A 14,141-nucleotide genomic window follows, 5' to 3' on the forward strand; every position below is an offset into this window, starting at 1 on the left:
TCTGAAGGAACTGGAGGGCCAGCACGTTGTTCCCAGGGCTTCAGTGGTGTTATGTCTTTACCTCTTGTGTGCTTATGTATCACACACACACACTCCAAACACACGCATACCCCATACACACCACACACACGTACTCCTACACACACACACCTCTATACACATACCTCACACATACATACCCTCACATACGTATATACCCCATACATACTCCCACACAGATACACACGTATACCTTATATACATCACATGCACATTCCCTCATGCACACACACTCATGCATACCACATTATACTCCACACATATACCCCCACACATATACATGTTCCATACATACCCCCCACACAGAAACACACATATACCCCATACACAACACACATACACATTACATACACATTACTTCCCAGCTGAGAAGGGCTCTCTGGACTTCCAGCTCAGTACAACAGCTAACATTTAAACAAAGGCTCTAACTTATTGCCAGCTGCTAAATCTTTTATCTGTATACCGTGTGTGAGAAAGTACCTGTTTTTACCCATGTGCATGTGTGGGCAGGGCATGCATCTGGGAGTAGGCATGCAGTGGCATGGAGCAGTCATCACCATGCCCCCACCCGCAGGGCTGGTTCTCAACCGCAGCCTCCCCATCTCAGAGAGCCGCACCCTGCAGCTGGCTGTGCTGGTCAACGACTCAGACTTCCAGGGCCCAGGGAAGGGCACCCTCCTTCTTCATTTCAACGTGTCTGTGCTGCCAGTCAGCTTGCACTTGCCCAGTGCCTACTCTTTCACTCTGAACAGGCGGGCTCGCCACTTTGCCCAGGTGAGCTTTCAGCCCATGCCATCCTGGGAGGGAGGTTGGGAGGTGGAAAATCTAGCAGATTGTAAGCTAGGCTGGGGGTGGGTGACACCCCATCCCTGAGCTAATAAGTACACAGAGTGGCCTAGAGAGAGGCATGGACACAGGTCCTCTGCCTTCTTGGTATCTTTAAGACATGTTTTGTATTAATGTAAGAGCAAAGCCAGGTAAATATACATATGCTAACTTGGAAAGATATGCCAGGAAGATTAAATGAAAAAGTGGTTTGCAGAACTGTTGGTGTCACATGGCTCCATATGTTCAAAAACAAAACTTCATCAATGAGAATTTATGAATGATGGTGCCTTCTGCTGGGGGTTGGGGGTAGGTGGGGGACACTTCCACTTTTCCTCTGTGAGGATATTTATATTTGTCAGGAGAATAATGATTAGAAGTAGAAAAATAAGAGTTATCAGTATTTATCAAAGAAGATAAATCAGTATTTAGCATTTTGGTGAAGTTCTTTCTAGAATGTGAGCACTTTTAAAGTCACTTGAAATTACAGCAGGCATATGGTTTAACATGCTGCTTCCTCCTAACACAGCAGTTGTGGATGTCATGTTTAGGGCCACATATTATTATCTTAGTAGTGATTTCTGTGGTTGGTTCCCCTGACCCCTTCACTTCCAGCAGCCACCTGGATCCAGCACAGGAAGAGGAGGGCATCCTCCTCTTCCCTAGTACATATCCAAACTCTCTGACTTGTCACCACGTTGGGCCTTTCTTGGAGAGCGATATCAAGGATGGTAAGATATGACAAGGCAGTCCTTCTTTCCAAGGAAAGAGTCAAAGAGTTTTAGCCAAAATCCCAGGAAGGCCCCTGGCTCTTTATGAGACAGGTAACCACTGCACATGATCATGTGGCCAGTTGCAGTGCTTTGATCAGGTTGGTGACCTGGCAGGGGTGGGCCATTCCAGCCACACGCTGTGAGGAAAGGAACTGGTGGTCCCCAGGGCAAAACTGGCCTGGCCAGAAACAGAAAGTATGGTACATAGGAAAGAGCCAGTCAGCCTTTGTGCCTGAATGAGGGAGCCAGTGAGGAATGAGCCAGTGTTTCAGCCTTTCCTTAGAGGGCCAGCCACTAAACCAGGCCTCAGTTTCCTGCTCCTAGAAGCAGGGGTGTATGGTGATATGATGGCCTGGGCAGGGCAGGGCAAGGCCAGGCAGGTAAATGGGGCATGGAGGAGGGGGAGTTCAGGGAGTCAGGGGCTGCCATTCTCAGGTGAGCAGGGGACTGTACCGGGACTCAGACTGCCAGAAATCCTTCCAGCCAATATCACAAAGCTGTTTAGCCACCCAGCTAAGGCATCCCCTCTGCCCCACACCTAGGTTGGGAAAGTCTCTGTGGAACACTGCCAGGAGTTCACCGGCATCCATGTGCAGTATAAACTGCAGCTCTCTGGTGCCAACTGCAGCGCCCTGGCAGTGGTCACCTCGGTAGAGGATGCTACCGGGACCCTGTTTGTGAATGACACGGAGGCCCTGCAACGGCCTGAGTGTACCCAGCTCCAGTACACAGTGGTAGCTGCTGACCGGCTAACCCGCAGGCAGGCTCAGGCTCCATTGCTTGTCACCATGGAAGGGACATGTGAGTTCTGTGGCCCTAGGGAGGGAGGGTGGGATGAATGAGTCATGATACTGCTATGGGCTTCCCCCATCCCCCGCCCACAGAAGGGACCTAGTCCTGCTTCCTCTCATGGAGTGGTGGCTTCCCTGAGCCTGAGTCTCCTTCTCTATAAAATAGAAATAACACTACACTCTGCATAGCAGAATTGGAAGGATGACAGAGGGGGGAGTGTGAATCACCTCAGCCCAGAAACTACATAGTAAACAGAGCTGATCCCCATTGCCACCATCAAAACATCCACACATGCACTTGCTTTGGGGCTGCCAGGTAAAATACATAGCATCCTGGTTAAACTTGAATTTCAGGTAAAAAATAAAAAGCAATGTTTTGGTGTATGTCCCATGAAACCTCTGCAGTCTCTTGGAAGACAAATTTTAGATATATCAATGAAATATTAAGGACATACTTACACAAAGCAGGTACTCACTGTTTATCTGAAATTCAGGATTAACTCTCTGGTGTCCTTGTCCAGGCCTGGCAGTCTAACTTTCTCCCTCCATAGTATCGCAGCCCAATAGCCGTACCTCCTTTGTGACCATGGTGCCACCTCCCTCTCCTGGCAGCCCCATCACTCCATTCACTTGGTGCTGAGTTACTCCCTCCCATTTGGGTTCGACCCATTGGGGCAGCTCAGCAAGTTCTGCCTCTGCCCATGGGTGATGGCTGGACAATGGGCCCAGGCTTACCCCTGTGACCGGCTTTCTTCTATTCCTAGATATGGCTGAGGAGCCAGGCTGCCCCCTGTCCTGCGCAGTCAGCAAGAGGCGGTCTGAATGTGAGGAGTGTGGTGGCCTGGGCTCTCTGACGGGCAGATGTGAGTGGAGACAGGGAGATGGCAAAGGTAGGCCCCATACAGAGCCAGGGCCATGTGGCCAGGCAATCAAGAGAGGTGGTAATAGGCAAGTAGAAATGGGGTCTGTGCAGGTCCTTCTCAATCCTTATCTATTCCCCAGAGCTTGGTCCCACCATGGCTCCTGATGCGTGGAGGTGGGCATGAGTTCAGGGTATAGTTGGCCTGAGGACATTCAGGCTGTCCATTGTCAACAGAACCAAGGTCCTCAGGGCTGGAATCCCTTTGGGCTTGGGAAGGTCTGGGTCAAAGCTGAGGTATGCAGGAAACAGGGAGGCTCTACCTAGTAGGCCCCAGGCCAGAGAACAGGAAGGACCTAAACTGGCTTAGGTGTGAAGAACAGCTAACTCCAAGCTGCAACCACAACTATGAGGGTCCCTCTCATGGTGCAACTTTGAGATCAGCCTAGCGTTGTTTGGACTCTTCTGGTCCCCTGGGTGTAAGGCAGGCACAGCACTGGGACAGCTGGCCCTTCCATCCCTCACCACCCAGGCAGCCCTATGCATTCAGGACCCACAAGCACTTCTCAGGGGTGCCCCTGCTGGTGAGGCTGCATATGTGGTTTTCCTCTGCTCAGGCCTTAGATGGGCAGGGTTAGCCCTCAGGGCCTGGGGTACTGCCCTTCTGGCTCTGAAAGTCTGCCCAGGCCTGTGCCCCCATTGAAGCAGTGACCAGCCTACACTGCACTGTAGAAGCGGCACCCATGTGTAGCAGTGACCAGCCCACTGTGTGTTGCAGGTATATCCAGGAACTTTTCCACCTGCTCCCCCAGCATCAGGACCTGCCCCGACGGCCACTGTGATGCTGTGGAGATCAGAAACCACAACATCTGCCCCCAGGACTGCCTCCGTAAGCACCCTGTGGGGCCTACCTAGCCCATGTGAGCTGGGACAGGGCACAGAGAGGTTGAATGGCAAGTAAGAGAGGCTTGAAATCCTCCTGCAATTCAGCCAAACCAACCATGTTCCTGGGTTTTATGTGCCTGGCCTTTTCTTAACATTTTATTTAATGAAGAGCTATCTCCCTCACAAAATATTGGAGCCTGGTGCCCTGACCCACACTTCATTGTCACCATGGCTATTCACAGGGGTGCAGCTCCTTGCCCCCCAGTCTGCTGGTCACCCCTGCTGCCCCTTCTCTGCTTCTGAACAGCAGCCATGTGTGGTCCTTAACAAAGGCCCCAGGCAGCCTATGAACTCCTCCTTCCATACACTGTGACCAAGGGACTGGCTTGGGAACAGGTTATGCTAAGACTCCTGCCCAGATGATCTGGACTTCTGAGCTCATTACCAGCACCCCCATCCCCCAACTTCTCACCCTGGGTGTGAGCAGTTGATATCAGGTGGAGAGGGACCTCTCACACTCTTGTCTGGGTAGTGCTAGCTAGTCAGGTCACTCAAGAGGCTAACTAAGTATGCTTCCTCTGTCACCAGGGGGCGGCAGCATCATTGGTGGGCATGAGCCAGGGGAACGCTGGGGGATTAAAGCTGGCTTTGGCAACTGCAACTGCTTCCCGGAGGAGAAGAAGTGCTTCTGTGAGCCAGAAGACAGCCAGGGTGAGTGGGGCAGGGCCACATGTGGAGCAGGGCTGCCTGTATCTCCCTGCAAGCCAGGGAGGAAAATGCAAGAAAGCAGTTAAAACCCAGGAGACCTTCATCCTTACCTCTGGGTCTCACTTCCCCCATCTTTGCAGATAAGGAGCTAGGTCAGGGACTCTATATAGTACCTTATGACCCAGAGGTTCTACGATAAAGGTTATACTGGGAAATTAGTTCTTCCACCAAATAACTCAGTGTCCACTCAGATTGTCTTTGTGCAGCATCCTTCGCTTGGTCCCTGGCACTGTTCAACTGGGACCCCACTCTCCCAGCCAGAACCTCCAGGTGCTCCTTCTGGGACAACATGTGTGATGGGCAGCATGGGCCCCACTGAGCACGTGGGAAGATTTCCTGCCTGAGCCCAGGGACACTTTTCTGGTATTTGAGTTGTTACTGCATGGCCTTAGATCCTGAGCCACTTTCCTTCCCTCCCCACTTTTTATAAAGAAAACACAAAAAATATTGGAAACATAGAGGAAGAATTTTTCCTCTCCATGGCCCTCCAGGTTGAGCTGACTTCAGTGCAGTGACTGGCGGGTGGTGTTGGTGCTGTGGGCACTACTTCTGCTGTGTGGCCTCAGGCGAGCTGCTAACGCTCTCTGTGTCTCTCTTTCCTCTGTCAGAAGGTAATACAATTTCCAGATAAGGGAAACTTCTCTAACAGTACCTGCCATGCAGCAAGTGCTGTTGGAGTTTGTAGTTATTCTCATACTTTAATGCCAGCAGCACTTCCCAGGCCATTCATAGTTTGTCACAGCAGCCACTTCCTAGCTGGTGTGGGCGTGGCAGGCTAGAGAATGGTGCCACATGGGTTCTTGTTGGGATATGGGGGAACCCTTCTGGAGTATTGTCTCTTAAGGCCACCCCTACCCACAGATCCACTGTGTGATGAGCTCTGCCGTATGGTGATTGCAGTGGCTGTACTCTTCTCCTTCATTATCTCTGTGCTACTCTCCACCTTCTGCATCCACCGCTACCACAAGAATGCCCACAAACCACCCATTGCCTCGGCTGAGATGACTTTCCGTCGGCCAGCCCAGGCTTTCCCAGTCAGCTACTCCTCATCCAGTGCTCGACGGCCCTCATTGGACTCCATGGAGAACCAGGTCTCTGTGGATGCCTTCAAGATTCCGGTGAGGTTCCACATCTGGCTGCCAGAGGCCCTGCAGGTGACACTGGCCTCTGGGAGCTAGAGAGGAGAGGTGGGGCAAGGAGCTAGTGCATGAGCATTCCAGCAGCTACCCTGCCTTCATTGAAATGACATCCAGGGAAGGCAGAAGGCCATGGGGCAGAGAACATGGAATCAGGTAACAGAGTGGAGACTGATGGGCTCTAACCCAGGTGGACTGAGATTTGGGTTCTGAGGACACAGTGAATTCTGACAGGGAGCTCCTACAGATGTGCCAGGGGATTGGAAGCCCCAAGGAAGAGTATGAACTTTTCTCAAAGAGTGGTACCCCTGGAGGTTTGGGGTTGCTCAAAGGAGGCCTATGGTCTGCCTTCATTTTCATAAGATTCTCTGTTGGGGAGTCTATAGGGGGAGAAGTGGGAGCCCAGTGATGAGGTACTCTTTTCATCCAAGTGAGAGATGGCAGCAGGCAGGAGCTTGGTCAAGGTGGAAGCAGAGAAGAGAGTCCATCTGTAGCATGGAGTGTGGGGCACTGAGGGGTGAGCCATCTGTGGGGAGCCAGTCCCCTTGATTCTGTGACTGGCCAGCTGACAGAGTGCCAGCCAGACCCACAAGTTGCTGAAGTCCCCCTCTCAGTGGCCACCAGGGTCTGTGGCCACCCATTGTTCTTAGAGCTCCCATCCCATCTAGGTCTCCCCTTGGCCTGCATCACCCCTTAGTCATTCTCATTGGGAACTGTTGGAGGAGCCAGAAACCACATTTTTAAAAAATATATTTTATTGATTATGCTATTACAGTTGTCCCAATATTTTCTCCCCTTTATTCCCCTCTGCCCTGCAACCCCCCTCCCACCAGCATTCCCCTCACGCTTAGTTCATGTCCATAGACTGTACATATAAGTTCTTTGGCTTCTCCATTTCCTATACTATTCTAAATCTCTCCCTGTCTATTTTGTACCTACCACTGATCTTTCCTATTCCCTATGCCTTTTCCCCCATTTTCTCCCATCACCCTCACCTCTGATAAACCTCCACATGATCTCCATTTTTGTGATTCTGTTCTTATTCTAAATGTTTGCTTAGGTTTTTTTTTAGGTTCAGTTGTTGATAGTTATGAGTTTGTTGTCATTTTACTGTTCATATTTTGTATCTTCTTTTTCTTACATAAATCGATTTAATATTTTACATAATAAGGGCTTGGTTATGATGAACTCCTTTAACGTGACCTTATCTGGGAAGCACTTTATCTGTCCTTCCATTCTAAATGATAGCTTTGCTGGATAATGAAGGTCATAGGTCTTTGTCTTTCATGAGTTTGAATACTTCTTTTCAACGCCTTCTTGACTGTAAAGTTTCTTTTGAGAAATCAACTGATAGTCTTATGGGAACTCCTTTGTAGGTAACTCCTCTTCTCTTGCTGCTTTTAAGATTCTCTCCTTATGTTTAATCTTGGCTAATGTAATTAGGATGTGTATTGATATGTGCTTCCTTGTGTCCAACTTCTTTGGGACTCTGTGAGCTTCCTGGACTTAGTAGAAGTCTATTTCCTTTGCCAGATTGGGGGAATTCTCCTTCATTATTTTTTGAAATAAGTTTTCTATTTATTGCTCTTCCTCTTCTCCTTCTGGCACACCTATGATTTGGATGTTGGAATATTTAAAATTGTCCTGGAGGTTCCTCAGCCTTTCCTCATTTTTTTTTGAATTTTTATTTCTTTATTCTGTTCTGGTTAAATGTGTATTTCTTCCTTCTGGTCTAAATCATTGATTCCAGTTTTGGTTTCCTTCCCATCACTGTTGACTTCTTGTACATTTCCCTTTATTTCACTTTTCATAGCCTTTACTTCTTTTTCTATTTTGCAACCATACTGAACCTTTTCTGTAAGCATCCTGATTAGCGGTGTTTTGAATTCTGCTTCTGACAGGTTGGCTACCTCTTCATTGCTTAGTTCTATTTTTGGAGTTTTGATCTGTTTTTCAATTTCTGTCATATTTTTTGTCTTGGGGCACCTGTTACAAAAGTTGTAAAGATTGGAGTCTTAGGTATCCACCAGGGCAGGATAACCCTGTGTTTTGGTGCTGTATGTGGGGGAGGAATAAGAGAGGGAACAGTGCCCCTTGGTGGGCTCTCAGCTGGCTTTCAGTCACTCCCCCTGGTACCCACAAGCAAATTGGGTCCTGCTGGTGTTGATTCCAGGGTGGATAGGTTTGTGTACATTCTAGGACCCTGTGGTCTCTCCAATGAACTCTCTTGTGAGGCTGGGAGTTTCTTCTGCTGCCACAACCCCCACAGATTTCTCCAGTCATAGGTTATGAGGCTACGTTTCTTCATGCTGGAATCCTGGGTTGGTGGTCTGTCTTGCTCCCCAGTTGTTCCTCCCACTTTATTGGCACACAAATGTGCGACCTCCTGGTCTTCCAGCCACTGCCTTGCTGGACACAGTCCATCAGCTGCCTTGCCCACCTGCTCAGTCTTCCAGTTGCCACCTGCTGCACATCCTCTCTTCCTGGCTGCCCATCTCTGCCCCTCCTACTGGTTTGGATGAATGTTTCTTCTCTAACTCCTTGATTGTCAGACTTCCATACAGTTTGATTTTTTTTGCAGTCCTGGTTATTTTTTGTTTTCAAATTAGTTGTTATCCTTCTTTTGGTCATGTGAGGAGGCAAATATATTTACCTACGCCTCCATTTTGGCCAGAAGTAGAAACCGCATTTTGAGAGAGACTTAGGAAAATGCACTCAGAATGGAGGGTACATGGAAACAAGTCCCACCACAAGGCTGGGGAGGGAGAGTTCTGTGTTTGTACCTCCAGGTATCTCCAGGCAGGAGGTTCAGTATCCAGTGGCTGCATGGCCCTGGCAGTCTCCAGCCATGGCTGGAAGGTAGCCAGGGTTTGTAGGAGGAGCCTTTCCCCTTAGTGAGGGTTTGGGCTATGGTCTTTTGCAGGTGCAGTGGCCACTTCAGTCTCCCTTCCAGCTTTTTTAGTTTGAACCACTCAGCAGATGGAAGGTCTGCAACCAGAGCCAGCAGCATCTCAGCTTCCACTGTAGGCCTCTGTAATGAGTCATGTGATTCCTTTATGTATCCTGGTAGTCACCTCCTGCCCAGAATACAGACCAACCAAAACACAGCCTGAGACCCAAGGGCCACACCGATCAGCTCTGAGGCCTCAGACATGTTACTCAACCACTCAGCCTCAGTTTATTCATGTATAAAGTAGGGAGAATTATATTTAATATTTTTAAGAGAATCAAATTGGTTATAGCCACATAGGCTCAGCACAGTTTCTGCGTAGTAAATGAAGTTATCCAGTCCAGTGTGGAGGTGAGGATACCAGGCAGTGATAATACTGTTGTATTATCAGTATTATCAGTCCTAGGGAACCTGAGGCAACACCAGGATACTTGGTAGCTGGCTGGAAGGTGCTCCTGGCCAGAGGAAGCTGCTTCTGTACCCAAACATCAAACAGCATAGTTTTGGTCATTCAGGGGCAAACACATTCCCAGTGTTGTCATCTTTATGGGTTTGGCAAGCTTGGTAGTGCACATTGTGAGCAGGTCCCAGAAGCCATAGCCATGCCCAGCTTCAGGGACACTTGGAGAGATGGGTGCCAAGTTCTAGCATAGGAGGGGAGAGTCCAGATAGGCTTCAGCATTCCAGTCAGAATTCAAGTATACAAGACAAGCAGGGGGCCTGAGAAGGCATCCTAGAGGCATCTCAAGACCTGAGAAGGTCTTGAGTATATGGACAAGACCTCAGTAGGAATGCAAGGTGTGCGAAGGGGAGCATGATAAGAAGGTGTATGCAGGTTCAAGATGGTGGCCAACTTCTTAGCAGGAGCAGCCTCTTCCACACAACTATGTGGAGATTCCTCAGGAGCATAGTAGTACCTGTCCAGAGGCTGCCACACAGGGAAGTTGCCCTAGACACTTCCACTTGTAGGTGTGGATTATAGGCTGGGAGGCAACTTGGGCCACTGGTACTGATTCAGTCTTCTGGGCATCTCTGGAGAGGGCATACCTGGGTTGGGGCTGTAGCCCAGTCTGTGCCATGTGGGCCTTGTTTCTAAAGTAGACCCAGTGCCGGAAGAATTGGTCCTGACTCCCACAGAAGAAACCATGCTCCCACATGAGTACCTGAATTGCTGAGTAAGCCCTGATTACCTTGTTTGAGACAAGGACATGGGCCCAAGGTAGCCCAGGGTATGTTCAGTAAAACAGGGTACAGGCATCCAGAGTCCAGACCAGTCCATGGCAACACCTGCTCTGCCATGGTGGAGACCTGTCATGGAATGACACCTTAGGGCCCAACTGTGGGATCCTGACTTTATTGACATGAATGACTATTACCTATCGGTTCAAATCATGGTTAGTTCTCTGCAGAGTGGAGCTTGTTCATGGGTCTTGCCTTATTTCTTTTCTCTTATCCTCACCATCTGCCTCTCTGCATCTCTTCTCTCCCTTCCTTCAACCCCAATATAGGAGGATCCAAAGTGGGAATTCCCTCGGAAGAACCTGGTTCTGGGGAAAACTCTGGGAGAAGGAGAATTTGGAAAAGTTGTGGAAGCAACAGCCTTCCGGCTGAAAGGCAAAGCAGGATACATGACTGTGGCTGTGAAGATGCTGAAAGGTACTTGTCCAGGCAGTACACACAGGTAGTCCTGCCATGCACACCTGTGGGAGCCCCAAGGAGTAGATGAAGCCAATATGCTGGCAGCTGTCCTGACACCTGCTCAAGAGCCTCCCATGGTTGTTCTCGAGTGGCTGAAGTCGGGGGACCCCACCTATCATAGGTGACACAGGTCAGGGTGCTTCCTGAAGGAGGGCGAGGACTTTCCTCCCTTAAAACGTTCTAGAGTGGTATTGCTTCAATACCAATGTTGGGCAAAGATCTGAGTTTTTAAAAATTTAAGAGCCCTTTTGGTTTTGAATTGATAGTTCTTCCCACCTCACTCTGCCCCATCCATTTCTCTCAGCTAACTGACCACTGGGTTCCTAGTGAGAAGACCACCTGAGGGGATTGGCCCTACCCCCAGAGTCCCTGGAAGACTGGCGCTCCCCAGGCTTGCCATGAGTGACCAGTTGTGCCACAGGCTTGGCTCTGAGTGGTCACACAAGCACACATTCATGTTTATCCACAGAGACTGGGCAGATGGCCCTCTGCAATGCCTGGGCTCTGGCCCAAGTGGACTGACCCAAAGTTCCAGCAGCATGTGGTGGGCGGATGTTGGTTTGTGCACACACAGATTCTAATGCAGCAGTCATGGGGCCACTTATTACTGTGCTTCTGGATGCTTCCCCAGGCCCCCAGATTGGGGTCACCCCGTACCCAAGAAAACCCACACCTTAAGAGGGCACAGTGATCTCCCATGTGTGATACAGGGGGTCCTGATTCCTGATGTGCCATCTCCTCTAGAAGCTGTCCTCTTACTTCCAGAGAATTCTGTAGCCAGAAGTAGGGCATGGCACATATGGGCAGTGAGTCATGGGACTCTGAGCCAGGAGGACTGTTTAGCCACAGCTTCTCACACAAAAACCTCCACACCAGGCTTCTGGTGAGAGACCAAACCCAGCTCCACCCACTCTCAGGATGCACATCTTCCTCATCGTCAGAGGACTTCTGTGAAACCTTGTGATCTTTACCTTCCTCCAGGGCCTTGCCTCCAACTGTCGAGTGCTTGGTCATTGGGTGTTTGGGGGCATCAGGGAGTCACCTTACCTTTCCAGAAGGAAAACTGAGAGGATTCTGTGCATTCCTGTCTTTGGAAGATGACAATTGCAAGGAAATTACTCCACTTACACATAGCCCAGCCTGAGAGGCTGTCCATGGGGAGATCCTATTTATGTGGACTTGGGGTCCTCAGGTTCTTATTCCCCAGAGGTGGAAGAAGCCAACCATCCTATGGGCTGAGAGTAGCCTCAAGCTGTGGAATCCTGGGGTAAGGTGTTTCAGAAGATGATGGGTCTTTGCAGAACCCCAGTGTGGGTTAATGTGACCCTGCATTGTCACAGAAGGGGTTTCCAGGGGGATGGGTTTGCAACCTTTTTTGTTTATATGTGTTTCAGAGAATGCCTCCCCAAATGAGCTGCGGGACCTACTGTCAGAATTCAACCTCCTAAAGCAGGTCAACCACCCCAATGTCATCAAGCTGTATGGGGCCTGCAGCCAGGATGGTAAGGACAGCCACAGGATAGCAGCTGCCTGCCACAGGCCAGAAGCTCTGAGCTGTTGCTCTCTTTTTCCTCCCCCTCCCCATCCTCCTCTTCTCTAGCCTTTATTCTCTGTCTTCCTGGAAGCATGATCTCTGTCTCTGGCTCCTGGCTAGAGCCTCCTATGTCAGTAAGACAGCTAGGAGGGGCTGCTACAGGAGTGCCTGCATGAGGTCACTGCTCTGGGAGCCCTAGGCCTGCTGGGGCTGCCCAAAGGTCTCTGATAACATTCTGGTTGTTAACACCCTGTCCCAGACAAACAACTCAAAAAATGGATAGTACTTTCTAGGGACTTATGGGGGTCTAGCCATGCCATGATCTCCTGGTGACTCCAGCCCTGCATGACAAAGGCATTGTCACTGTTTGTCACATAGACACAGGAGACCAGCCACCTGGGGCCTCTCACTGTTTATGAACACATGTGTGTTGCGGATGTGAGGGGACAGGAAGCCAATAAGGAGAGGACAGCAGGGATGCTGGTCCTAGGGTTGGGTGTAGGATGGGAACAGAAAGCAGGTGGGCCACGTGCAATCCAAACTCTGCCTCCATCAATCATTCCCAGGCCATGCTATGGCAGGACCAAGGATAAAGAAAGGCTTGACATCCTAGCAGCAGGTGTATACATCCCCAGGAGGCACTGAGTGCAGTAGCCTTCTGCCTTCAGCACTCTGGGATAAGGTCATGCTCAACTACCCAGGCAGTGACTTCACTGGCCTCACAGGGTAGAGAGCAAATGATGTGAGAATGACCTGGGACTCACCATATTTTGCCATGATGATGCACTGCTGTATATAATGCACACCCATGTTTTGGTCCAGACTTTCAGGGAAGAAATCTTTGTTTTTAATTTTTTAATGTAATGTTTTATTTATTTATATTTAGATACTTGTTTTTTTTGTATTATAAAGGAATTTTAGTGTTTATTTTTGAACATTATGGTACAAAAATTTTATGTAACAAATAATTACAAAACACAGAACAGATAAAAGGCATTTCAGGTACTACCCATGTATAATGCACATCTTTATTTTTTTCCTCAAAAATTTGGGTAAAACGGTGTGCATTATACACAGGAAAATATGGTAAGTCATGAAGCTGCCCAGAACCCAGACATTAGCCACTCACAACAGGGCTGTGTCCCTCTGCCTACTTACTGGTAGGGTGCAGAGCTGTCCTGAGAAGGCCTGCATCCCGTCCTTCCTGTGCTGTGGGAGGTGCCAGTTGGTTTGACCTCCACCTATTCAGGGCTTGGCAGGCAGCCAGCCCACAGTCCCCTCTGCCCCCAGGGCCACTGCTTCTCATCGTGGAATATGCCAAGTATGGTTCCCTTCGGGGCTTCCTGCGAGAGAGCCGCAAAGCAGGTCCTGGCTATGTTGGCAGCAGAGGCAGCCGCAACTCCAGCTACCTGGACAACCCAGATGAGCGGGCCCTGACCATGGGTGACCTCATCTCCTTCGCTTGGCAAATCTCACGGGGGATGCGGTACCTGGCTGAGATGAAGGTATGTGCTGCCCCGGCCCCCACCCCTACTGCCTGTGATGGGCCTGGGTTTTAAAGGTCCCTGTTACTATGTTCCTTGCAGCTTGTTCATCGGGACTTAGCAGCCAGAAATGTCTTAGTAGCCGAAGGGCGGAAGATGAAGATTTCGGATTTTGGCCTGTCACGGGATGTGTATGAAGAGGACTCCTATGTGAAAAGGAGCAAGGTACCAGGTTGTAGGTTCTAGGATGTGCTGGCCTGAAGTCCTCAGCTGGGTGGGGATAGTAGTCAGAGTGCCCACAGGTTGGAGGCAGAGCCCTTAGAATACGTGGAGAAGATCAAGTGGATTTTTAGAGTATGAACTTCTAGCCCTCATCCCTAAATCCTTCCCTGATCTTGG

The 14,141-nt window shown here is 49.7% G+C and overlaps 1 protein-coding gene across 3 annotated transcripts in view; it reads left to right on the forward strand.

Annotated features, from left to right (window-relative positions):
* RET (ret proto-oncogene) overlaps positions 1-14,141 on the forward strand; it is a 65,566-nt gene that overhangs the window by 38,845 nt on the left and 12,580 nt on the right. For 2 of the 3 annotated variants that reach the window (XM_037037779.1, XM_037037781.1), the window contains exons 6-15: positions 614-813; positions 2,180-2,438; positions 3,193-3,318; positions 4,066-4,176; positions 4,761-4,883; positions 5,802-6,058; positions 10,535-10,682; positions 12,119-12,226; positions 13,549-13,763; positions 13,845-13,967. In XM_037037779.1, coding sequence (XP_036893674.1) covers positions 614-813; positions 2,180-2,438; positions 3,193-3,318; positions 4,066-4,176; positions 4,761-4,883; positions 5,802-6,058; positions 10,535-10,682; positions 12,119-12,226; positions 13,549-13,763; positions 13,845-13,967 — 1,670 coding nt within the window. The remainder of the gene's footprint in view (positions 1-613; positions 814-2,179; positions 2,439-3,192; positions 3,319-4,065; positions 4,177-4,760; positions 4,884-5,801; positions 6,059-10,534; positions 10,683-12,118; positions 12,227-13,548; positions 13,764-13,844; positions 13,968-14,141) is intronic. The other variant, XM_037037782.1, reaches the window with a different exon arrangement.

Source organism: Sturnira hondurensis, unplaced genomic scaffold (genome assembly GCF_014824575.4).
Source record: "Sturnira hondurensis isolate 20B ecotype Veracruz unplaced genomic scaffold, ASM1482457v3 Scaffold0023451, whole genome shotgun sequence".
NCBI classification, from domain to species: Eukaryota; Metazoa; Chordata; class Mammalia; order Chiroptera; family Phyllostomidae; genus Sturnira; species Sturnira hondurensis.